This window comes from Heterocephalus glaber, unplaced genomic scaffold (genome assembly GCF_053883595.1).
Source record: "Heterocephalus glaber isolate CG9 unplaced genomic scaffold, H.glaber_assembly_v1.0 deba00001547, whole genome shotgun sequence".
NCBI lineage: Eukaryota > Metazoa > Chordata > Mammalia > Rodentia > Bathyergidae > Heterocephalus > Heterocephalus glaber.
In genome coordinates this window covers 3,623,696-3,650,000 of record NW_028258340.1, presented here as the reverse complement: position 1 = coordinate 3,650,000, position 26,305 = coordinate 3,623,696, and the positions used below count along the sequence as shown (strand labels likewise).

At 32.9% G+C, this 26,305-nt stretch overlaps 1 protein-coding gene across 10 annotated transcripts in view; it reads left to right on the top strand.

Moving 5' to 3' along the window:
• Kdm6a (lysine demethylase 6A) overlaps positions 1–26,305 on the top strand; it is a 213,940-nt gene that overhangs the window by 178,868 nt on the left and 8,767 nt on the right. For all 10 annotated transcript variants that reach the window (XM_021249581.2, XM_004871536.4, XM_004871537.4 and 7 more), the window contains 9 exons: positions 4,048–4,177; positions 6,089–6,194; positions 6,767–6,972; positions 8,883–8,947; positions 9,023–9,097; positions 9,619–9,767; positions 13,056–13,170; positions 16,257–16,444; positions 17,227–17,368. In XM_021249581.2, coding sequence (XP_021105240.1) covers positions 4,048–4,177; positions 6,089–6,194; positions 6,767–6,972; positions 8,883–8,947; positions 9,023–9,097; positions 9,619–9,767; positions 13,056–13,170; positions 16,257–16,444; positions 17,227–17,368 — 1,176 coding nt within the window. The remainder of the gene's footprint in view (positions 1–4,047; positions 4,178–6,088; positions 6,195–6,766; positions 6,973–8,882; positions 8,948–9,022; positions 9,098–9,618; positions 9,768–13,055; positions 13,171–16,256; positions 16,445–17,226; positions 17,369–26,305) is intronic.

The following is a 26,305-nucleotide window of genomic DNA, read 5'->3' as shown; positions in this document are numbered from 1 at the left end:
AATATAGACATTAGTTCTAGTTTGTCTACATTGGCCATTTAATATAGCTGTTAAAATTTAAGACAGTTCACACTGAACACTGTATAATCTCTTCCTGCAGCTGCTAGTGCTTATGTGTCATATTTATTGTTATCTAAAAGTGTGATTGTCTCTTCTGCTATTCAGATTGTTTTATTGGAAGGTATCCTGTGTCTACACAGGATGCTTGTCACTAAGAATGGTTGAGATTAAATTAAATTATATTCTTTTATATAATTTGCTGCTTGTGAGGGGCATGGAGTAGGAGCAGTGGAGTAAGGGGAAGAATTAATACTGTATAAAATAAATTGCAACTTTAATTTATCACTTTTATTATACTGGAATTTTACTGTAAATATACTGTAGTTCTTATGACTTTGAGTATTTAAAATATCTTCTAGTCTGTGTTATTTATTTTAATTTTCTGTCAGTTTTTAACTAGGTGTTATTTTTAATTATTCTGATATAGAGTAAAGCAGAAATTGCTTCTTTTTTCTTAGTTTTTCTTTGCTGGGTCCACATTTCTGGCAGCATTTTCCTTAGTTACCTACACCATGATGACTCCTATTGTTAATCTTAATTGAATTCCAAGATTTTTCATATCAGTGTTAGTATTTAATATCACTTTGGATGATCTCTAAATCATATTCTTCTAAAGCATATAATAAGCTTCCTAAATTTCTAAAATTTTGTTCTTTATAAAGTTTTAGTATAGATTATTTTATATTAGTCTTTTTGTCTAGAGATTACACTATCATTCACTTCAACTCTTGGCCTCTTTAACATGTTCCCACCAGCTTGAATCACTGCTTTCATGACTGTTCCATTGGGCAGCTTATACCATTGGTGGTACAAATGGGTCTAATTACTCTTATCAGTCTTTTTACTAATAAAATTAATCAGAAGCCACTCAGTGGGACAGTGATATATGTATAACTGGTGGTTCAAGCCGCCTGGCAACGAGACATATGAATCATGGCTCCGTTGTGAACGTGTTTAAAGACAGTAGGAGTATCCAGATCAGGAGCTCTACCTGGCTTTCCAAAGACACAGTGCATTTGCTCACTGCTAATTTGCCTTCCACCTGCTTCTCACTTGGCTGCTATGGCCTCTGTCCTCATTCCTAGATACTGCTGCTCCTGCTTCGCTGGAGGGAAGGTTTTCTCCCTTATCTACTCTCTGTAGACTCTGGACAGTTGCTAGAAAATAGAAGAGCAGTCCAAAACTAACATCATGGACTATATAGGACCTAAAGGTTTTCTGAAGGAATAGTGTCAGTAAGAGTTCATGGAGCCGTGTTCTGTTCCCCAAGTTATTAACTATATAAAGTAGCAGTGTTCATTAATAAAGTTTTATGTTATGGGTGCCTAGTCAATTGTGTTTCTGAAAGTATTAAAGGTTATACTTTCACATAAGTTCATTTTTGAGGCCTATATGAACATTCATTTTAGATTGTTTAAGTACATTCTAATAGTTTCATTTTTAGCTTTTTAACTCATAGTTTTGCCTTTTTACGGAGATTTAATCTTGTTAAACACATGCATCAAAACTTGATAGATTCCTGAGGTTGCTTGGGTTATTCCAGTAAACCTAGGTCTGGGCTTATTAGTGAAGAAGCAAAAAAACTGTTCTGATAAGCTAAAGACATAAATTTTCTGAAGTTTAGAGAAAAATTCTAAGATGGCAAATGAGAGGTGTCATGTTGGTTTGCCATTTGTGTGTTCTGTTGATGATGCTGGGCAGGAGTCCCGAACTCAAAAGTTGAAAGTGACAAGAGATGCAGGGGATTTGGTGTGCCTTATCTAGGAACCTCTTGACAAAATTTAAAGTATAGTTGACTTTGCCCACAGAGCACTTTTTCCATCATTTTCTACTGAATGATGTGGTAGAGAAAATTTGAAAATAAATTTATGTAGATCTTTTAAATAATTGGACAAACACTAATCTCCTACTACTGCTTGGCTCAGGGAGTTTTAAAATGGGAGAAAGGGATTTAAAATGGGATAATCTTGAAATTCTTTCCAGCACGAGCTTCTTTCTTCAACATCGACTCCTTTTCTCTACACTGGATTTTTATATTAAAGTTTCTTTATTTGACTTGAGGTATTCTAAATGGTGGCCAGAAGGTAAATCTATTCCTGCTAAATCTGTTTACATCTCTGTCCTTTACATTAGTATTGATAAGTATATTTCAAATGGACAACACTTAGAGTCACTGTATACACGCCTATATACACTAGTTCCTTCAGGAAATTTCAATTTGTTTCAGAATTGATCTTAATAGGCAGAGATAGTCAATGTTTGAAACTCTGTAAGAAACTACTAGATTTATACTGTTTATTCTAAGTACCCTCTTACACATAAAAGGTTAGCATTTTAAAGTGGTGGCTATTTTAAAATCTTGTTCTTAACTTGGTTTACCTTAATGTTGCAGTGGTCAATGTTATACAGGATAGTAGGTTTCTTTTATGGTTTAAAATTGTAATTGCAACATTTAGGTGGTTGAATCATCATCTCCTTTAATCATGACTCTTTTTTTTCTTTTCTATTTTAAAATGTAACAGTAACATTTTTCACTGTTTTACTTTTCCATTTGCCTTTTTAAAAAATTGTCTCAGAACTGTAGAAATGTTAGAGAAAATTCTACTAATCTGTCAAGCCCTATTTTCTAGTCTCCTCTGTCAATTTCCAGAATGTTGTAGAAGCTTAATTTTCGGTGCCACATTTAATTAGCATGAGACACTTTTATAGTAGTCAGTTCTAATACATCATCCATGTCTATCAATATTTTAAATTATTAATCATTTTCTACACAGGAATACAACCATATCCTTCTTTGGAAAACAAATTTTACATATTCTGAGGTATATTTTGTTTAAGTTCCAAAGTTAGAGTGGCAGACAGACAATTCAGCATGAAAATTATTACTTATATAGATATTATAAATGAATGTTTTATCTTGCATTTGTATAATGATAATACTTGAATTGTTTCTTTATCAGTCTCTTCCAAGAATTTTTATCTTGTTAAAAGCAAAAACTTTATGGAATTTATAAATTAACAACCTGTGTTGTTCTATAATTTGTAAATGAAAAATAGCTAATTCCTTGTTAAGTAGAATGAGTTTTTTACTTCCCACATAATTTTAATTTTTCAAATTCTTACTTGAAAGGTTATATGTTAAAAGTACTTGATATTTTAAAATTTTTGAAGGAACTTGTGATAATTGGATGAGGTAAATTAGTTAAATTGGTTTGAAAACTCAAGATTAACTTTTTACTGATTTTCTAAGTTGGGTAGAAACTTTTAAGGAATTGCAAATATATTTTCTCAGATGAAAAGAAATGCAGCTTGGAGATAATTCTACCTCTTCTTAAGAATTTTTAACTTTAATAAGCATTCATTAAAGGAAAAGAAACTAAATATTAGTAAATAATAATTATATGCTATGTCAGAGAATGGATAGAAACTATATACATTGTTTGTAAAATTGGTATAATTTTAGCAGATTGGAGTCTTGCTGAATTTTATTAGCTAAGGAGTAGTATAGAAAGTTCTTTTCAGATTTAAGAAATGAAAAGCGGAAAACATCCCAGGTTTGAACTCTTTGTTGTCATTAAGATATTCTGGTTTTAATTGCTAAAATGAGTCATATTCTGTTCTTAACTACCATGTAGACCTTTTCTGGTCATTAACATTGTAACATTTGATGGAAAAGAATGGGATGGTAGAAAAGAAATTGGAAGTTACATTCTCCTTCACCTGAAGAAAATTGGAAAGTTATAAGCAAAATAAGTATTGTTACCAATAATCTATATGTTGTGATCTTTTCTTTTTTTTCCAGTGGAAAATATAGAAATCAAGATAAGTATTTGCTAAAATTAATAATTATGCTTAGCTTTGTCTGATGGATCGAAATGTTATGGATTTGCACAAATGCCTGGTCGTTTAATTATGACTTGATTCAGGATTTTTTTCTGTTTTTTAAGTACATGAACAGCTGATTTATTCTCTCTTCTTTTTTTTAAGGAATCTAGGTAAAAATGGCTTATCTAATAGTAGCATTTTGTTGGATAAATGTCCACCTCCAAGACCACCATCTTCACCATATCCTCCCTTGCCAAAGGACAAGTTGAATCCACCTACACCTAGTATTTATGTGAGTCTGAATTGACTGACTAGAAATCAGTCTAACCAGTATTTACACCTATCTGTCTTTTGTAAAACCTTTAAGTTAACATGGTTGCCCTTTAGGATGTGTTAGGATTATTGGCAGTAGCATGAATATTTTGAGGGAAAAGTTGTTTTCAAAAAGATTTTATAGATGCCTTCATAGCTATTAACTATGATTATGTTAGAATAATGAGAAATGCTTTTTACTGCTTTACTTTTGAGCAATATTCTCAATATTAAACTGGGTTTAAATCCTAATTCTACTAGTTGTATGGACCTTAATGTTCATTGTTTTGTCTATCTACCCAAAAAAAGATTCTTCATCTACCTTCAAAAGAGTGTTTTGAGAACATAAAGTATGATAATAGATGTATATCACTAAAAGGCTTAGTATGTTTAAATGTTTAAAACTGGATATTAGTTTTACTATATGGAAATTTAGACATCTGATTAAGGAAGTTCCTATTTATGTTTTTCTCAGATAAGTCCTCCTACTGCATTTCCTTCAGTTTTCCCACTTCTACCCCAAATTTAAAAAAAAATTTAGTGTATGCATAGTTAGGGTAATGTACTTAGAACATTCTATCTCCTTAAAATGATACTTGAGTTTGTTTTGGAGATTTGTCCCTTTTGCTCTGTAGAGGGCAAATGATAGCAGTTTTTCCTCTAACCAACAGTTATTGACCCCTCACTGTATAAGGGAAACATTGGAATGGACATGTAATAAAACTTTTTAACTGAAGCCTGAGGGGAAAATATGTAAACTTAAAATCTATCTTAGAGGTCTTCTTCAGCTTTCTTTCACTTTGATAAAACTTGTTATAAAACACTTTGATTTCTTTTTCTGTTTTCCTTCTTTTTGTTATGACTTTTTAAAAAGCATATCACATAAAATATATCATCCTAACCATTTCTGAATGTACAGTTCATTAGGTTAAACTTATTCAACCCACCTCCAGAACTTTGTATCTTGCCAAACTCGGCCTATTAAACAAATCCCTCTTTCTCCTCCCCTCAGTTCCTGGGAATCATCATTGCATTTTCTGCTTCTATGAATTTGACTTTAGATACTTCATATAAGTGGAATCACACAGTATTTTTTTTTCTTTTCCTCCCATATTTAATTTTTTGTGATTGCCTTATTTAGCATAGTGTCCGCAAGGTTCATCCATATTGTAGCATGTGTTCCTTTTTCAGGCTGAATAATTAAAGCACTTTGATTTTGAAATTTAATGTAAATTTTGTTTCCCCCACATACTGAGTACTACTCAGCCATAAAAAATGAGAAATTAGAGACATTTATAGCTAAATGGATGCACATTGAGGCGATACTCTTAAGTGAAATAAATAGGACACACATTTGTAAATACCGAATAGTTTCTCTAGTGTGAGAAACTGAAAGTGTAAATAAGGACTAAAAGGTATAACAGATAATGTGAAATAGGAAGAAAAGGGGCAAAGGGGAAGGGGAAGTTGGAGGGATAGGGGAAAGGAAAGAAGGGAATGGAATTAATATGAGAAAATGCAAAAATGGAAACAAAGTCTTTGTAAATAGGGAGGGATGGAGGGGTTGAAGGGAGGGCAGGGGAAGGGGGAAAAATAACCAAGAGAGATTATGTAAAGGTGCAAATTTCCAATGATGAATGTCATTATATTGTATACCTAAAATGTACTAATAAAATAAAAATTAAAATTAAAAGATATAATGAACAAGAGAAATGTATATTGTTACTCTGTAATCATAATTGGAATCAAAACATGTAATGATGAAATATTACAAAATAGAAAATAGAAATTTCAACACAAAATCCATTATTTAAATTTTGATAAAAATGAACTTGGGACATATTTAAATAGATCTTTTCCTGAGAGCTAACCACATACCTTAATTTTACAGTTGGAAAATAAACGCGATGCTTTCTTTCCTCCATTACATCAATTTTGTACAAATCCAAACAACCCTGTTACAGTAATACGTGGCCTTGCTGGAGCTCTTAAGTTAGGTAAGCTTTAAATTTTAAAAGTTTTAGCTTTTAACTTTTAAAGCACTGACAGATACTGTTTTTCATTATTAGCATTAACTTTTTCCTGTTTGAAAGAGAAAGAATACCCGTGTATCACTTTTTTAAATTTATGATTTGAATATATGATGATGATACTTGTTACTGGTGATTTTGTGGTAGTTTTTAAATTTAGCTTTGATTTTGATTTAATATAATTATTTAGGTTGACTAATTGAAGAAATTTTGAATATAAAATGTAGGTGACACTTGATGCTACTAGTATGTACCATAGCTCCATAAGTATTTCCTAGCATTGATCCACATTAAATAAGTGAAACTTGGATGATTTCTTGCTCTTTTGGGATGATATGACTGGGAGGTCCAGGGCTTCAGTGTATGATTTTGCAAACTCAGCACATAGCTCAGAGTATATAGAGCACCTGATTTGTTTGTAGGGGAACTCAATGAAGTGCTGTAAAAGGCTTTCCCTTTTTCTTAAAAGGGAGAGGCCATTTAAAACATTACTCTAAATATAGTTTTTATTTACTAACTACTTTTTTTTATTTGTGAAGACCTGGGACTCTTCTCTACTAAAACTTTGGTGGAAGCTAACAATGAACATATGGTAGAAGTAAGGACACAGTTGTTGCAACCAGCAGATGAAAACTGGGATCCCACTGGAATGAAGAAAATCTGGCATTGTGAAAGTAATAGATCTCATACTACAATTGCTAAATATGCACAGTATCAGGCCTCCTCATTCCAGGAATCACTGAGAGTACGTATTTACTTTCTGAAGATTGTTTCAGGGATTTAAAACTTTTTTTGAGGACACATTACTTTTGTAAGCATTTCATTACTTTATGTTATATACAATATCTTGTAAGTGCTATCCAGTTTGCTCTTACTAAATTTCAAGTAAACCTATAGGTTGATAAAATAGATTTCATTGTGGGGAAATAGAATTACTATTTAGCTCAATATATCCTTCATTTATGGGACATTTCTGTTTATAGCAGAATTTCTTAATTTCAAGACTGTTGACATTTTGGGATGAATAATTCTTTCTTGTAGGGCCTGTCCTATGTATTGTAAGACATTTAGCATCCCTGGCCTCTCAAAAATACATGCAGGCATGCTACATATTCCCTGGAGGGCAAAATTGTCCCTGGGTGAAAACCACTGATTTAGAGGATAAAGCACATCTCAAATTTGCCTTATGTTTACAGAATCCCTCATCTTCTGTTTCATTTTTTTCCTTCTGTCAGATTAGTATTATCTGATAACTGTCCTAGAAAGCATGTTCTTCCTACCAATCTCAGTCCATAAGGAGAAAGCTGAAGGAGAGGCAGACATTTAGAATTATTTAAAAATTTATGGAAAATTTTAAAACAACTTTGAAAATTAAGTGGGCTTATTCTTAAAAGATCTACGGAGGCCCATCAGCAGTGAAGCTAAAATCCTCTGCCACTATAATGAGAACTTCATGAATTCTCCCACAAAATGAATGAAAACACCCACAGAAATGAGTTCATTAAATGTACTGAAATACGTGTCTGCACTAAGTTGTCTTTCATGTGTCCTACAGCTTACACTTAATATGTGTATGAAAGTCTTTATAATTTGTAATTTATTAGATTTGCTAGTCTCTGAACAGTTCTGCCCTGAGTTCACATTTTTTAATCAAGGCAGCATTTGGACCTGTAAATAGTATATTTACGTTCCTTTCTTACTACCACTCTATGTTCTACAAAGAAATTAGTAAAATTTGTCCTGCAACTTTCATGAGTTACAATGTCCCTATAGTTACATTGTCCATATAGAGCTGTGTACTTTAAAACTTTAAGATATTTCAACTGCATAGTAATATTATGATCAGAATAGAATAAATAAGCAGGATTGAAAGAATATCAAAGATTTGAAGAAAGAGTTGTAAAAGCAAAGATAATAAGAAGCAGGATAGAATGGTTTTTAAATATACTTTGAGGCGTGGGCCAGAACACTTGAAAAATTTCACAGATGTTCAGAAATTATACATTTAAATGGAAGGAAGCCAAAATGCTAAGTATTGCCAACTTAGAAATCATAGAACAATGCTAAAAGCTACCACATCTGTGATACAAGAATTGTAAATAAAAGTAATATTTACATTGAAAAGCACTTATATTTATCCAGCCTTTCATTTCTGCACTAATGTTATAAACATTTTAATCATTTTTGTAATCCATTGTGGAGTAGTTAACCCAGGAAGAACTTCTTCCATTTTCCATAAACAAGAATAGAAAGCATCTTACCCTCCACTCTTCTATGTACATTGCTATGTATATGTGCATTCACCTGTACTAGATTCCTTAGAACATTATATTCCAGGTAGAGGCTTCTCAGGCCTCTCAGTTTTCATTAAGTTTTCTCTTTTGAACATGGGACAAGTTTGAAAATCCAGTTGTATAACTTTGTGGCTGGTAGAGGAAGTTGGATATCTTGCCCAGGAGATTTGACTTTTCTTGGGTCTTTATTTAATGTTGTCTTTGAAGATATTTTCATGTATTTGAGGCCTATAGAAGGTTATTTTCAAAACAGATAATACTGTTCAATCTAGATGTGAACTTTTATTTTTAGTTAATATGATGGAAAGGATAGCCAATTGTGGAATACTATGCTGAAATGCTTTTGTATCTTAATCTATAGGAAGAAAATGAGAAAAGAAGTCACCATAAAGACTATTCAGATAGTGAATCTCCATCTTCAGATAAGTAAGTCATTCTTAATGTCCACTTAGTGTTTCTGTTTAAAAGGTATATTTTTAATATTGTGTCTCTCTTCTTAAGTTCTGGGAGAAGAAGGAAAGGACCCTTTAAAACCATAAAGTTTGGGACCAACATTGACCTGTCTGATGACAAAAAGTAAGTCCTTATACTAATATGTCTGTGAACAGATGCAAAGAAATACCCTTTTCAAGGTTGAGAATTGTCTGAAATTTCCTTTTTTGTCATTCCTTGTCATTTTTATCAATTGACAAGATTATGCTAATTTTCACAAGTTTACAATTAAATCATTTTCTTTGATTTAAAACCTTGTACAATTTTTATCAAACCTTGACTTTATGCTAACTACATAATCATAAAATTGTATTTTTATTGTATGAAAAACAATTATTTAAAAATATATATTTCTATCATTATCCAAATATAAAAATAGAATTTCAATTTTTTTCCTATTCATTTACTTGGTCCACAGTTTTTATGCCTCTTTTCATTAGGAAATTTTCTTGGGGAAAATTTTTAAAATTTAAGCATTCCAGTATTACCTAGGCAAAAGTAAAATATTTACAGATTTGTTTTTCCTAACACAAACATTTTGAAGAAATGGTTAATTTACACAAGTATTTGTAACAGGGCTTCACTGTTGATCTGTTTTATTGCAGGTGGAAGTTGCAGCTACATGAGCTGACTAAACTTCCTGCTTTTGTGCGTGTCGTATCAGCAGGAAATCTTCTAAGCCATGTTGGTCATACTATACTGGGCATGAATACAGTTCAACTATACATGAAAGTTCCAGGAAGTAGAACACCAGGTAATTTTTATGAATTAAAATTTTATACAGTTGAAAAACAGAATTAACAAAATGTGAAACATGTAAAGGAAACCAGAATCTTTTCATTTAAAATGAATAAAACTGAAAGGATTATTCCATTAGAACATTAGACTCTTTAACAGGGCTCAACTTATTAAGATTTTTCTTTTTGTTATCTTTTTAAATATAATAGCTCAAATAATAATAATGATTTGACCTATAAAGGAGTCATTGAAGCATTCTTGGGAAAATAGGCCCTTGTGGCCTAAAGATTTTGTTGTTGATCTCATCTATTGCAGAGACTGACAGAGCATATCATAACTTAGTACGATGTTGGCAAACCTTTTAGAGTTTTCAATGACACAAGCAGCCCGCTGTGGCATGAGTGCACCATTGGTTCACCACCACTGACTTAGTATGTCTGTGTGTATACAATAGTTTTATCAAACAATACATTTTTTTAATGTATCCCTTTCTGTTTTATTTAAAAAAAAAGTTGTAGGTTACAGTCCTCTAATTGGGTTGCCACTCACAGATTAAAAACACTTGATGTAGAGACATTACAAGACACGCCCAGGTATTGAGCCTGGATTTGGTCACTAACTAGATTTGTACTTTAGCAAGTCACATTTCTTCTCTAGGTCTTATTCTCATTTTTCAAACAAATTGCTTTGTTTTTAACTTTCAGATTTCTATCTTACACTGATATCTTCTTTTTGACCCCTTGGATTCACATGTAATTTCATAGAGTGATGTTTGAAGTATTTATCAATTGCTGAACTTTGGCAATTAAGAGATATTCATGGTAACCAAGCAGCTATACTAGTGTCTGTGAATTACATAGCTCCCCCAGCTGCTTCAGTTTTTTACATGAAGCAGCAATGGCTTGAAGACCAGACTGCTTCCTTTGTCACTTTCTTGATGAATCGTAGCTTAATCATTTCAAGTGGTAGCATAGTTCGGTGGTTCTGAGCCCTGGCTGCTCATTTAAATCTCCTGATAAGCTTTGTAAAAATATATAATTGATCTCTGGGGTCCAAGCATGAGTATTAAACAAACAAACAAACAAACAACAAAAAAAATGTTCCCCAGGGAATTCTAATGTACAGACATGATTAGAACCATGGGGTTATAGTTTTTATTCTCAGGCCATTTGAAGCACGATTCTCTGATATTTTATTCATAATTAGATAAAGTAGAATGAATTCTGTAATAAATGGCAGAACTGTTCAACTCCCTGCTCCATCATTAGACACCAATATAAATATTGGACAAACCATTTGAATTCACTAGTTTTCTTTTATATTGAGTATTACACTGGTTCTGTTTCACTTCATTTCAGTTAAAATCTCCAATCCCATTTAAATTATTTTGTGCAAATAACATCCTCTAGTCAGAAAGAATCCCTTTTTCTTTATAAATCTAAGTAAAGAGCAAACTTAATCAATTATTTCTTTGTCAGTTGTCCTTGGAGGTTTTTGTTTGTTTAAATAGCATAAGTTTCCTAGTGTCCTGTGTAACCTTAAACAGTTCTCTGAAGAATTCCTTTAGGGTAGTGGTTCCCAGCAGAAAACTAATACAAATCACCTATCATTAAAAATTTTGGGGGGGTCCTGTTAGGGTAAGAAAAAATAAGTGAAATTAATTTTAACCCATTATATCCCAAATTATTTCAACATGTAATGAATGTAAAATGGCAGAAACTTTTTCACATTTCTTTCATATTAAGTCTTTGAAATCTAGTGTACACTGTGGAATTACTGCACATTTCAATTCACATTTTAAGTGGCTATATTGGACAGTACAGTCTTAGAAATTTTGTATAGTTCAGTCAGTTCAGTTTTAAAACATTATGTTGAGTACTTTGTTGTTGAGTAAACACTTTGTTCCTGGAGTTGCAGAGATAAATATAAATGGTACCTATTTTAATAGACTTCAAGTTCTGACATTTGTATTTTAAACCACAGATACTTTCAGGTTCTACCCTAAGAGATTTTTATTTAGATAGTGGGGTCTAAGTATCTCTAATTTTACTTTGAGTAAATTATATTTATTGTTCCATGTTATGGGCACTTCTGAACATTTACCTATAATAAGTAACAGTTATAAGTACTGAGAGACATTGAGTTGCTTGTCCTGATAGCGTTCTGAGGTAGGTGAAAGGATAAGAAGCTCCTTGAGTCAGTTCTTTTGGAAAACCGTCATTAGGGCAAAATGGACAAATACAATTCCTTGGGAATAAAGTCTACTTTGCTCCCGTTAGAACCAGGGACACTCACATCGGGAACACAGACTTTTAAGTCCATGAGATAAGTTAAAGTACTACAAACATCTACTAGATTTAAGTTACCTTTCCTTGGTCAAGAATTTCCTTGGTTGCCATCTCCCTGAGTTTGCCAAAGTTGATTCTGACAGTTTTAGCTAGATTTTTTTTTTTTTTTTTTTTTTTAATCACTGGAGAGGGCTAGACTTTCAGAGTTCTCCACTCTACATTTCTACTGATGTCATTTTCTGGAGCAGTTTTTTTGTTTTATTTTGATTTGGTTTGGTTTTGTTTTTTGAGACAAGGTCTCGCTTTGTAGTTTAGGCTGGCCTTGAACTCACGGGGATCCTCCTGCCTCAGCCTCCCAAGTGCTGGGATTACAGATAGGCACCACCACACCTGGCTTGGAGCAGTTATATTTTGAAAACTAGGTTTCTTCTTTTCCAATGTTCTAATACTGTTTGTGAGAAATGAGGAGTAGTTCATAAGAAAAACAGTAATGGTGTTTATGATCACTAATAATTATTGTTTACCATAATTAGGCACTATTCTAAACATTTATTACTTCATTGATACTCAGAGCAACCCAATGATTTCATGGAATTGTTATTATGTGCTCTTACATAAAAGAAAATTGAGTCAGAAAGTTTTGACAACTTGTCTAAGCTTGTGTAATGATTAAGCCAAGGAGCCTCAACTCCAGAGCCTAAACTAGTGATGGCAAACCTTTTAGAACTTTCAAGGATACAAACAGCCCACTGCAGCACACAAGCTGTAGGTTCACCACCACTGATGTAAACTGTTAACTGTGATTTTTAGTGTCTTCCATGGAAGCCTTTACTGAATGAGTTAGGAGTTAACCAAAATTCAACTCTAAAACCAGACTTGACACAAAAATACTACATGATAAGAACTGAATACCACTAGAATATTCTGTTGAACACTTGTAAGGCTTCATTTCTAAAGACACATTTTTCTATAGAATTTATAGTGTGTTAATTAATTTGTTTCTTTTCATATGTTAGGTCATCAAGAAAATAACAACTTCTGTTCAGTTAACATAAATATCGGCCCAGGTGACTGTGAATGGTTTGTTGTTCCTGAAGGTTACTGGGGTGTCCTGAATGACTTCTGTGAAAAGTAGGTTTGCAAGCTAAATTTTCTTTAAACATAATTATTAGAAAATAGTAATTATAAAAGGACAACTTACCAAACTGGATATCCTAATGGATATATAGCCAATTTTCACTCACAATTCATCAGAAAATTTATTTTAAATGATTTGATTCCAGCCTAGTATGTTATTGAAAATACTTTAAGATGCCATGAAACTACTTCATAAAATAGTAGTAGTCATGAATTTAGAAGATAAAAAGATTGAGTTAATAGTTTATTTTTTTTGAATGATGCATACATACTTGCACATCTGAAAGATATGTATGTTCCAAGAAAAATTATGTTATTTTAAGTGCTTTTTGGAGGTGGAAGTTTGGTAGCTGAGCACCCTCAAGCTTGACCGTTACTCTTTGCCCTATCATCATTGTGTAAATTCTTTTTAAAACCAGAAACTTATTCTGTAAAGAAATTTTACAAAATTAACTACCTCAGATTTTGTTTTATCTAAGAAAGAATATATATAGTGGAACTGACAGTCCCTTTCTTTAAAATACTAGAAATAGCCTTCATTTATTTCTGTGTCTTCTGTTAAGGTGTACTTTGAAAAATTTCATCAGTTTAAATTTAGTTATTTAGATAAACCTAATTTCTTTTTTCTAAAAAGTATTCTATTATGTAATCACTTGATATTTTAATTTAGTAATAACATAGGAAATTACTTTGGGATAAAAATTAAAAACAGATTATACCCCCATCCCAGTTAGATAAAGTGGGGGGACACCACAACATATACATATAAGGTTACTCTAATTGTATATATATTCCACATACTAACTTGTAATTTCTTACTTTGGCTTAAGGATCTTTACTGTAAATATTTGCATTTAGTTAGCATTTGCATCATAGTTGAAAAACAAAAAAAATTACAAAATTTCTTTATATTGTACACAGACAAGAGATAATCATCTGATATTGCCTTCACTATTTTCCACATAGGTTTTCTTCAATGTAAGAAAACCAAAGAGGGAATTTTAAAGTTTCAAATGTACTGATGAACTAACCTAATCTATAATTTGTACTTATATGAGCCTGCAGTCTTGTAGCAGCTGAGAAAGAAATATGTAGGAAATCTACCTTGCATTACAGAAACATTTTTATTTCTTAAATTTTGAGGTAGTAGTTACCTTGTTGCAGCTACACTACAGTGATCCCTGTTCATTATTTCTGAGTAGGAATTGGCTATTTATAGGGTATAGTTTTGTTTTCTGTCTAAATGGAGAGGTGTGTTGGGAACAAAGATAATTAGAATAGGCAGATGATGTCCAAAAAGCTTGAGCTTAAGGATAATAAAAATATCAAATTAGTGTGAGTGGTTAGATAAATTTAATAACTGAGTTGGAGAAGGAGCACTTTGCTGCCCCAGCATTTTACTGTAATTTTTTTCACATAAAGATTGTTACTTCTGATACTATGTGCAGTTTATGATATTAAATAATACATCTTGCAATGATCCTATTTAGAATATATGAATAAACGGTGCTTTTTTGACAAGTTTATGATTTTGTTGCAGTTGGTTATTTAGGATTGCTTGCTAAAATGTTTGTTTAGGGAGGGGTATTTTGTGTTTTTGGTGTTTTGAGACAGGGTCTCACTCTGAAGTTCAATATGGCCATGTAGCCCAAGCTAGCAAGCCTTGTACTCCCAATCGTCCTGCCACAGCATCCTGAATGGTGGGATTATAAGCATGTGCCACCATGCCCAGCACTTCCTTGCTTTGCTTTTGGATAGAATGTTTTCTCCAATTTTGTGATGGTAACACATGGAGGAAATAGAGCTAGAATTTATGTTTGTAATCATTTTTTGCTTTATAGACAACTTTTTCTGGCCTATATCTACTTAGCTTTATCACAGGCAGTCAGCCATTCCTAATCCCTTTGAAATTGGGCTGCCATTGGCAGTGTGTTCTAGACTTTGAAAGAGTAGCTTTGTAATTTTTGAGGGGGTAGAGGAAGACTAAGGTTCTGTTTAGATCAGGAGTTGACAAAAATTTTTTTCATAAAGATAATAAGTATTTGAGGCTTCGTAGGTTCTGTGGTCTCTGTCACAACTATGTCATTATAACATAGAAAGCAGACGTAATATGTAAATGAATGGACACTGTGTTCTAAAAGTTTGATTTATAAGAACAGGCAATAGAGCTATGGGCCATAATTGGCTATCCCTTGGTAGAGACATAAAATTAAATTTAAGCCAATAAAAATTATTTCAAAGTATACTTTATCATATACTTTAGGACAAGACGCAAAATTATTTCTTAGAGCTTAAGGAAAGGAACATTTCTACTCTCCAAGTTCTTCTTCCCAAAAATATAAAATCTGAAGTAGTTAATTAAAATTTCTAAAATTGTTTTATGGAAAAAGGTGCTATGTAGAGGATGCCAGATATTAAAATAGAAACTTAATAATATGAGCATTTTTCCAAAGTATATTGGTCATGGTAATGGTAATAGTGGTGGCAGTCGTGGATATTTATCCATGTATGTGGTGATTTTTGACAAAGTTGTTTTAAAGTGCATTGTTTTATTCGGCTTACATCTTAACTCCCTTTTTTTCCTTAAATTTGAAAGAGCAGCAGTAGAGACCATTTCTATCTTTTCCTTTCACTCAGATCCCAAGCGAAGTTTTTAGTACTTAAATTGCAATAGTTTTCCTGTTTATAGTTTTAAATTTAAATAACTTGGTGTCATTTCCATCTTCCATTTTACTTTGTAGGGATTTCTAGGTACTCTAAGGAGAGCCGTTCAATCAAAAATAGTCTATTGAAATGAAATTATAATTTAAAATATGTGAATGTTACTTCAGAGTAGCTTTGGATTTCATTTAGATCTTTGAAAAAATCAGTTTGAGGTAGTAATCCTGATCTTTAGATATGTAATCTAGTACTCAACTAATTAATTTCACACTATATAATATAGCAGTTTTTAATTGTGCCAAGTACTTGTTTCATTAAAATGAATGAGCATTATTTAAAAACTTTAGACAGTTTCTTCCAGTTTTATAAGGAGCTTATTAAAGTACCTCATCCATTTGCACTATTTTTTCTTATTTCAGAAATAATTTGAATTTTCTAATGGGCTCTTGGTGGCCCAACCTGGAAGATCTTTATGAAGCAAATGTTCCGGTATATAGGTTTATTCAGCGACCTGGAGATTTGGTGTGGATAAATGCAGGCACTGTGCATTGGGTTCAGGCTATTGGCTGGTGCAACAACATTGCTTGGAATGTTGGTCCACTTACAGGTATTTTAAAGAATATGCTTTTAAAAAAGTTTACTTTACAAAGGCTTATGTCTGATACGTGTATTTTTTTCCCCTTGAAACATAACTCACTAAATATTGAAAGATAAGTGTCTCTTTGCATAAAATTTCAATTTATAGTATGAGAAATTAAAGTTAACAAATGCCAATATAACACAATAGATCTCAGCAGATAACAAGTTTATATATTTATGTACATGGAGGATATACTTTTATAACTTTTGGAGTGCTTTATTTTATACAGGAAACCCTTTATGGGAGGGAGTAGAAATAGAAATTCATTCCGATTTTTCTTTTATCATATTTGTCATGTATGTAGCCCTATCAATCAAAATCTGTTTGAATTATGCTTGCCTTCAGGCAGTATTGATTTAAAGTTAAGAATATGGCCTTTAGAGCCAGACAGACCTGGATTCTGACCAGGACCTGGTTCTTGTATCTTTGGGCAAGTTGTTTAATTTCTCTAGACTTTCATTTCTTCATCTGTATAATGGAAATAATAAAATTAGTAAGGTGATGACATTGATTAAATGAGATAATGGATAGAAATTAGCTCAGCACAATGCCTGGGACATAGTCATAGGAAGCATTCTTTATAATTTCTACTATTATTATTACTATATTATAAAATATAAAAATTATTTTTGTAATGTTTTGAAGTTTTCAGAATTAATATTGAAGATACCACCTGAAAGGGTGATAATGATAATCTCTGTATTTTTCGATACTTTGGGTTGCATTATAACTGTTTTTTTTTTTCCTAGCCTGCCAGTATAAATTGGCAGTGGAACGGTACGAATGGAACAAATTGCAAAGTGTGAAGTCAATAGTACCCATGGTTCATCTTTCCTGGAATATGGCACGAAATATCAAGGTCTCAGATCCAAAGCTTTTTGAAATGATTAAGTAAGTGTTTTCCAAAACTGCTGTAGTCCCTCTCTTTCTTGAGCAATGTTAAATACTAAATACTTACCACCCGTAGAATTATGTTAACATTTTAAACAAAATAGTCCAGAAGTCTAGCAAAATGTAATATGAGAATCCACATTTTAAAAATACTTTTCCCAGTGAGGCATAGTAGCACACGCCTATAATCCCAGTATTTGGGAGAATGAGGCAGGAGGATCGCTCCAAGTTTGAGGGCAGCCTTGGCTACTAAGTAAGACCCTGTTTCAAAACAAAAAACAAAAAAACTTCCCTTCTAAATAGCCCACTATGATACAGAAAGGAACAAAGGCATAAATAATTTTAAACCAGTAGATTCACATCCATGTGCTTCTCATTTCTTCTCTGAACCACCAGATTTCCCAGAATTTTAGTTTTAATATTAAAAGGTGTTTTTTAGTAACTGAGAGAAAAATAGCATCATAAAATAATTAGTTACAGAAAAATTAAGTTAATATTAATATAGGAATTTAACTAAAATGTTTATTTTACTGTTTAAATTATCCATCTTTTAATCATTTTCTTAGCTGCTTTGAACTCTTAATTATATAAATTCTTATCTAGTACCTTGGTATGAATACATATAAAGATACTTATTTGTTTCACAGTTTCTAGCCTAGCTATTATATAAATCTATTTAAAGGCAATATTTTCATACAATGCTGTTATACAGCAGTATTTCCCTAAATTGTGTTTTCTACTACTAGCTCTGCCCCCAAAAGATAGGGAATTCTGGCCAAAGAAATATGGGAAATAATGGATTAAATAAAGTCAAACGAGTCCTTTATTTTTGAATTTTATTATTTGTAAGTTTTTAGATTCTGTATTTGTTGGTATGTTTTGTGAATGGAAAAGAAGTTGTACAGTATTGTCCAGTTATTTGATCAGTGTCTTTTGAAGACTTGATCTCCTCAAAACCTGATTTTGGAGTATAAAGCAGTATACTCCAAATGAGGTGGGGTTTTCTTGTTGTTATTTTTTGTTTTTGGGGGGTTTTTTTTGGCAGAACCAGGGATCGAACTCAGGATCTTGCACTTACCACGCAGGCGCTGCACCACTGAGCTACATCCCCAGCCCCCAAATGAGTTTTTGAGGGGATCAGGTCTTCAAAAGACTTGTTTTAGTCTTTGTATAATGTTTACTAAGATTAAATGTTTCTCCTGCAGGTATATTAATTTGGTCAACGTGCGTTGTTTTCAAAGTACTATCTTTTGAATGTAATCCTGGCTTATTAAAGTGATTTTAGACATAAATACAAAATTTTATTTAAACAAAAATTGTGTGGGCAAGGTAACATAGGTAGGAAGTATGTGTATTTATTCTAAACAGATCATCATTAGAGGATTTTAAGTGGGAGGGGAATAAGTTCGATTTTCAACCTAAGAAAACGGATCTGGTTCCTTTTTAGGAAATAGATTCCAAGGGGCAAGGTTAGATATCCAAAGGGTAATTGCAATAGTACAGACCACCTTGGACAGAGATTTGCCTGTGACGTGGAGAAAAGATGTCAAACTACAGACTATTGCTAAACTTCACAGACTTGCCTCATAGATTAGCTGATGGAATAAGGGGAAAAAGGAACCACAGAAAAACTATTGCCAATATTTTGTCTTCTTCCTAACTTGATCTTCCACAATTTAAACAATACCTACCTCTGTTATCTTTTCCATTCCTTACCTCACCCCCTCATACCTGTCATCCTTCTAGTCTTCTTCAGTTTATCATTGCCCCTCTTAATGTTGTGAAATGTTGGGCATCAACACTTGTATTTGTTATAAAATTGTCCTGTGTTGAAATTGAACATGTAAAATTTGGATATTTTTCCACTTAGAATTACTTACGATAAAATTATTTCTTATATAGTACTTTTTTAAAAACTAAAATACACTTATATACTTATCTAGTCTCCATCTAACCTGACACTAGAAAATATCTAATTATTTGAATCTTGGTTGTATTCCTCATTATATTAAGAATTGCACTCCCAGGTTGAATTGTTAAGAGATACAATTAGCAAGTTCCCTTTGTCATCATACCAGTTGAAAATGTTAATCATAAGTCCAGACCTTTAGGCCTTGCTTTTAGAAGCTTCCTTTGTAAAATGCAGTCATTCAGCCATTGCTAAAAATGTACTTCTCACCAGCTAACATTGCTCCCATTCTTTCATTTAATAAGTATTTGCTGACTGAATGCAAGACTAGGGCTAGGCACTGAGGATTTATAAGTATCTGGTATAGGTTCTATTAGTACATATAAATTAATAGCTTGAAAGAAATACTATATATTGATGGAACCATTGGAATCTTTGCAGCCCACAAAGTCTAAGAGGTCCTTTTAAGTTATACGTTCTAGGAAGGAACATATTTTGTGTAAAGGATGGAAATGCAGAGATAGAGGAGAAAAGAATAGCACCTAAAGCCAGCTTAAAACCAAACTCTTGCACAATAAAAAAACTGCCTCAGTTCATCTATAAAATAGATGAATAATAGTATAAATACTACAAAATGCTATTTTATAAATAGTATAATAGTATTGTATTATACTATTTTATAAATAGTATAGTATTATATTATTATATAAATAGTATAAAAAATACCATGTCTCTTTAAGTCAGCGTAGTTGTGTTTTCCTCCAGTGAAAGAATGAATCTCTTTTCTTCAGTTGAATACTGGGCAAAATAGTTGGCTTTGTAGAAAAGTCATGCTGTGTGACAAATGCCAGTCTTCAGCTACTGTAATCATACTCATTATAGTAAGCTGCTTACACTCTGAAAGGTTCAGGTGAACTCTGACTCCAGAAGAAAAGCAAATGTATACTCTAAGTTATCTCCTGTTCTTATTCTTTCCCTAGTACCTACTCCGCTGGCCCCTTCTCCTGACTTCCTTCCTTACAATGTGTTTGCATGAACTTCAATGTATATACAACTCTACTGTATATATGTTGACAATAGTGTGTATTTTGGCTTGAGCACAAAATGTATGATGAATAGCAGAGTAAGATAGAGTTGTAAGAGTTGGCTAGAAGCAGATCATGCTTTATATACCAAGCTGAAAGACTTATTCTAGTGGAGAGCTCTTGGTGGGATTGTTAACTTTATGATCTAATTTTGATTTGATAATGATCTTTCTAGCTGTTAAATGAATACAGTAACTTTTGCTTCCTAGGGGAACAGAATGAATCACAGATCTTTTGAGTTTTTAAGTCTGGGTTCTAGATAGTATAGTAATAATGCTGGTTGATAAATTGAGCTTGATACTTAGCCAAGTATTGAGCATGGTACTTCCCATACTATATCAGTTATTCTTCACAGCATCCCAAAGTCATCGAATTGGTTCCAGGTAGAGTTAGGATTCGAAACCATATTTGTCTTATGTGAAAGCTCTTGGATGAATCTGTGGTACAAGACTTCATTTTGGTGCAAGTTTGAGAAGCCAATAAAATAGAGCTGGCCAGGCATGGTGGCACACACCTGTAATCCCAGCACTCGGGAGGCTGAGGCAAGAGGATTACTACGAGTTCAAGGCCAGCCTGGGCTACATAGTGAGTTCAAGGCCAGCCTAAACTGCATGGCTAGAGCTTGTGTCAAAAAACAAATAAAATGAACAACAACAAAAAAATAGAGCTGTTGAGAAGAAGCTGACTGTCGAGTTATTTTACCTATAGTTTGGGATTGCCATGAGAGGAAGAGGAAAGGAAGGGTGGGGGACAGAAGTTGGGGAATATTTCTATTTAAGAACAGGAAGTAGGCTACCTTGGTAAGGTTCAGAAGAGAGCATGGAGAGTGTATTGTTACAGAAATACAGGAGTCTTTTCCCACAACTACCATTTTTCTATAAAATTTTTATATCCACTTTATTACTTTGTTCCTCACATCTAGTATCCTGACCCTCATAAAAGAAATGGTATTGGTTTGTTCTGGCTTGTGAGCTGTACTAATTCTTAGTAAATAGTTCTCCCTTGCCACACCTTCCTTCTGCTTTCAGTCACTTTCTTCATGTGCTGTTCACTCCATGTCCACAGCAGTATGGCCTTCCACCCGCACTATGGAATATTTCTTGCTTGTTGAGTTCACCAGCAGTTATTCTAAATATTCAAAGGGACAAATGTAAACTTCCTTTTAAAATCTGTATTTTTAAGCTTAGCATGTGAAGTACCTCAAATCTGACCCCAACTTACCTTGTCAGCCATTTTTCTTAGTGCTGCCTTTAGATTTGTGCCTGAATTGTTTTCTATTTAGTTTTACCACTCTACAGTGGTACCTCAGTTCATGAATGCTTTTATTTGCAAACAGTTTGGTTCGCAAACAGAAGTATTTGGCAAAATTTTGTTTTTGTTTGCAAACTCTACATCAGATGTTGAACACGACCATGGCCATCTTTCCTGTATGAACATGCGTAGCCAGCCATCTTTTAAAGAATCATGGAACAAATTAAGTTCATGAACAGAGGTACCACTGTATTTGGTATTTCAACTATCTTTAATGTGAATTTTCAATTTTTATACCTCCCCCTTTTTTCTCCTTTGAATTATCTTAATGAAGCATTGATTGTATATGTTGAGCATATGAATTATAGGGTATCTTAAAAGAAAAGAAAACCATATCAGCAAAACATGAGAGGTGGCAGGGAGAATATATACAAACATAGTCTTCTTCTTTAACTCTCTCCCTGAATTGTTTTTAGTTCTGAGGTACTGTGACTCTATCGTGTGTGATTTGTAGGTAATTCAGCCCAACCAAGAAGAATGTAAGCAAAGTTTACCTTGTACCTCATGCAACTCTACCCAGTTCTTTTCACTGTCTCGTTTAGTAAGTCTTTATTGGGGATTGAGTTGATGCACAAGTATTGTGCTAGATGAAAAGAATTTGGTCACTTCTTGGACTTCAAAATAAATGTAGAACCAGTCAAACCATTAAAACCTGTTATCTTTAGTGATGGAGCTATTGGTAAGGAATGGTGTGCCAGCACAGGGGAAGACACTTCTGAGAGAAGGGAGGATTCAGGAAAGACCTCATCAAAGAAGTACAATAGCTCCATTGGTCTCTTATCCAGTGTGTTTGGGATTTCACAATTTTTTGGATACAGAAAGATAATAGAATGCATTTATAACGTATTTTACCCTCCGAGCAGGATTTGATACAGTATCCTGGAATCAAACACATTAATATTTTATACAGTGAAACATATAGTCACTCTAATGAACTAAGTGAAACTTATAAAAAAGCTCCAGGTCAAGTTGTAATGTCATATGAATTTATGCAAAGTTTATGAAAAATTTGTATAATTATAATTAGGACTTATGAACTTATATTTGTAGTAGATGATTTAATAAATGAGAAATGGAGGTATCTCCTGTTGTGACCTACTAATTCCTCATTATCATTTTGATAATGAATTACCTATACTTCTTTAAACAAGTCAACATTACTTTTATATTTATTTCTCTGCATGTTCAAGTTGGGTCTTTAAGGGCCCTGCACTTCTATAGTTCTTTATTTGAATAAATCATGTAGTAAATCTTCCAGTTTCTACATCCTTACCATTTTATTAAAATACACTAATTTTCATACTCTATGGTCTTCTACATTGGCATGAGTCAAAAGAATATTTATTATCTTCTTTCATTTCATAATGCAGTGAACTTGACTTGAAAAATTCACAGCCTAACTCCTTAGGAAAATTTTAGTGGAAGCTCGGTGTATAACTTTCTTTTTAAAATTTAACTGTTTAAATGAATACAAACCTTTTTTGCATAGCTTGTAAGTTTCTCTTTCTGCTTGTGGTTTTAAGTATTTCTCTCCGGTTTAAAGCTTTCATATTAGTTGAAGATTATAGACTTTTTATTGCTAAAAATTTCAGGTAGCCTTCACATTGGCAGTAGCTGCTAATGAGAAGCCTTTAGAATTTTTAATATTTTAAATAATGATAAAATTTACATGCTAGATGACTTATCAGGAAGAGGAAGCATTAAATGTAGGCAGATGATTTATTTAGAGGCATGAATTAGAAGATCATTGCTACAACTGAGACAAGGTGAAGAAAGGTCAGAAGGTAAAATAAACTTCATTTGGTGATTGGAGATAAAAGAGAAATCCTTATTGCTGGACTTTGGCTTGGGCCACATAGTGGCACTTTTATGCTTGTTAATGAAATTAAGGGATAAAGGAAGACAAAAGAAAATGGATTGAGTGTAGACAATGATGATTACCAACTTGTCTGGCCTTATCCAGAATTTGAATTCTTCCTATAAGGTTTAAGTCAAAATTTCTATTAAGCAGATAGATGGGTGGGTATATGGGTGAAGTGGCTTAGAGAGAGTATGAGGAATACATTCATAGTTCTCAGCAAGCTGATAGGTAATCACTGTTCAGGTACCTGCTGAGTTTTCTGAACCTTAGTTATTTTTAAATTAGAATAGCACCTTAAGACCATAATGTTAAGTAAATGAGACACAGCTTAAATATCCCGTGATTTCTCTTATATGAGAAACCCAAAGTATAAATAAATTAAAGAGCGAAATAAAACATAGATAATAGGAAACAGGGAGATAGATCTTTTGCAAATGGAAAGGGAACCAAGAGATGGAGGCAGAGTATGTAAAGGGAATTAAGATATGTTTTTTATATATATGTACCAGCTCCTCATGGTGAATTTAATAATTACATACTGCAGATGTGTACTAAAAAATATTTTTCTAAAAGGCAAAAAAACAAAATCCCAAAAATGGCATCAACAAAGAAATGAATTAAGGAAGACTTGAGAGTTAAGGCTACTGATCACTTTAATTCATTAGGTTTCCTTTAATTCATTCAACTATGACAGTTTTTCCATGTTAAGATATCCTGTTCTCTTTTAAAATATGTAAAATTTATATATAACACATTACTACCACACTAACTTGTTTATACTTTTTCCTCCTACTTTTATTTTAAAACTTTTTAAACCTTCCAAAAATGTTGAAAGAATAGTAGTACAAGGAATACCTAAGTAACTTCATCTGGATTCATCAGAAAAGTTTTTTGCCACATTTACTCACCAGTTTGTACACATACATGCACACCCCCTTTTTTGCTTCAGCTATGTGAAAAATAAAGTTGCAGACATTGTCCCATGTTACCCCAAAATACCGCACTTGACATAAACACGGTAAAATTTACCATAGAAGTAGGAAATTCTGTAGTATCAACTAATACATAGTCTACATTTAGTTTTCCCCAACTGAGGGGGTGGGTAAATGAATGAATTTCCCCAACTATGTAAATATGTCTTTCATAGCTCTTGTCTCGCTGGACCACAGCACCCCTAATCCAGACTGAATTGTGGTTCACAGTGAATTCTATATGTAGTTATGGTGTCGGTTTTAGTCTCTTTTAATTTGTAATCATGGCGTTTTCTTTTTGAAGATGAGGAGGCCTTTGTGTGTTGTGCAAAGTTCCACATCCTGAATGTCTTTTCTCATAATTTGATTTAAATATTTTTGACAAAGACCTGTTGATGATACTTAGTTTTGGTAAACCCCTGCCCCATACCAGTATAAACTGTGTCATAAGTATTTTCATTAGTGGATCCTGACTGAACCAAATATGTGTGTCACTGAATAGGCACTTTAAAACTTAAAATCAAGGGTAGGGAGATTGTCATTACTTTTTAATCCATCTTTGTCAAAGCATACAGTTTTTACCCTGTGGTGTATTTTTTTTTTTTTTTTTTTTTTTGGTACCGGGGATTGAACTCAGGACCTTGCGCTTGCGAGGCAGGCACCAGAACCACTGAACTAAATCCCTGGCCCTGTGGTGTATTTTTTTAAAAAGTTGATGGAGTGTTGAAAGAAACCCTTATTCTTTGCATGTTAATGATTCCTATTTTTAGCTATTTTAGATATATTACTTTGGCCCACATTTTCTCCTTGTAAAGTGCTAGAACACTTTAACTTTCATAAGACTCATATATTACTTAAGTTTTATCATTGAAGTGTTCCTTTTAACAGGATCATCCTTCAAAGGAATCAGAATGTTAGTGTAGCAAATGAGTTCTGAAAACTATTAGTATTGATAAGATTTCCTTGTAGGTAACAGGCTTTCAGAATAGTCTACCTACTATTTAATAGTGTAATAGAAAAGATAGATAAAACCAACTCCAGCAAACATGATATAAGTTGTTGCAATCCTGTTGGTCTCTTAGCAAGTTAATGCATTGTGTTTCCAGTACATTGGAAATTCCAGTTTCCAGAGTAACAGCTTTGTTAGTTCCACTTAAATCCCCATGGTAGTGGTAAATAGTTCAGTAAACATGTCAAAAACAAAATGCCAAGGACTGCATTTTCTTCTGAAAAGTTCAATATTAGGAAGACATTGGGTTTAACAGGAATGTACCATACTGTATGTGGAGAAGCAGAAAGTTAATTTTAAGAATACACATTCTCTTCTCTGTCTCCCAGTAATCTGCCAGATAACTATACATCCTAAAGTTAATAATAACGTACAAACCAGTAGTTTAGAGTAATTTTCTAAAATTTCAACAGTACCAAGTCTAAAATTTCAAGAGTCAGGTGGTTGAAAACCAGTCCCCAGAAACTTAATTTCTTACATCATTCTGTCATTCTGTTGAGCATGCTATATGGCACTGTTCTTTCTTGTTATATGTGTAATATGAATGCTTCACACAGTTTCTCTGTGCCCTTTGTGTATGTGTAGTCACTGTGTATTCATTATTTGCCTTTCCTTCTTTATTTTCCTAAGTCTTAGAGTCTGTCCTATTTAATATCCTAATAAAATATTACAGGAAGGGCAGTACAGAATAAGTGGTCTGGAAGCCAGTCAACTTCATATCTTGGCTTTTCCATTTACTGACTGGGAAACTGACAAATTACTAAATTTACTCGTCTTTGTTTCCTCTTCTG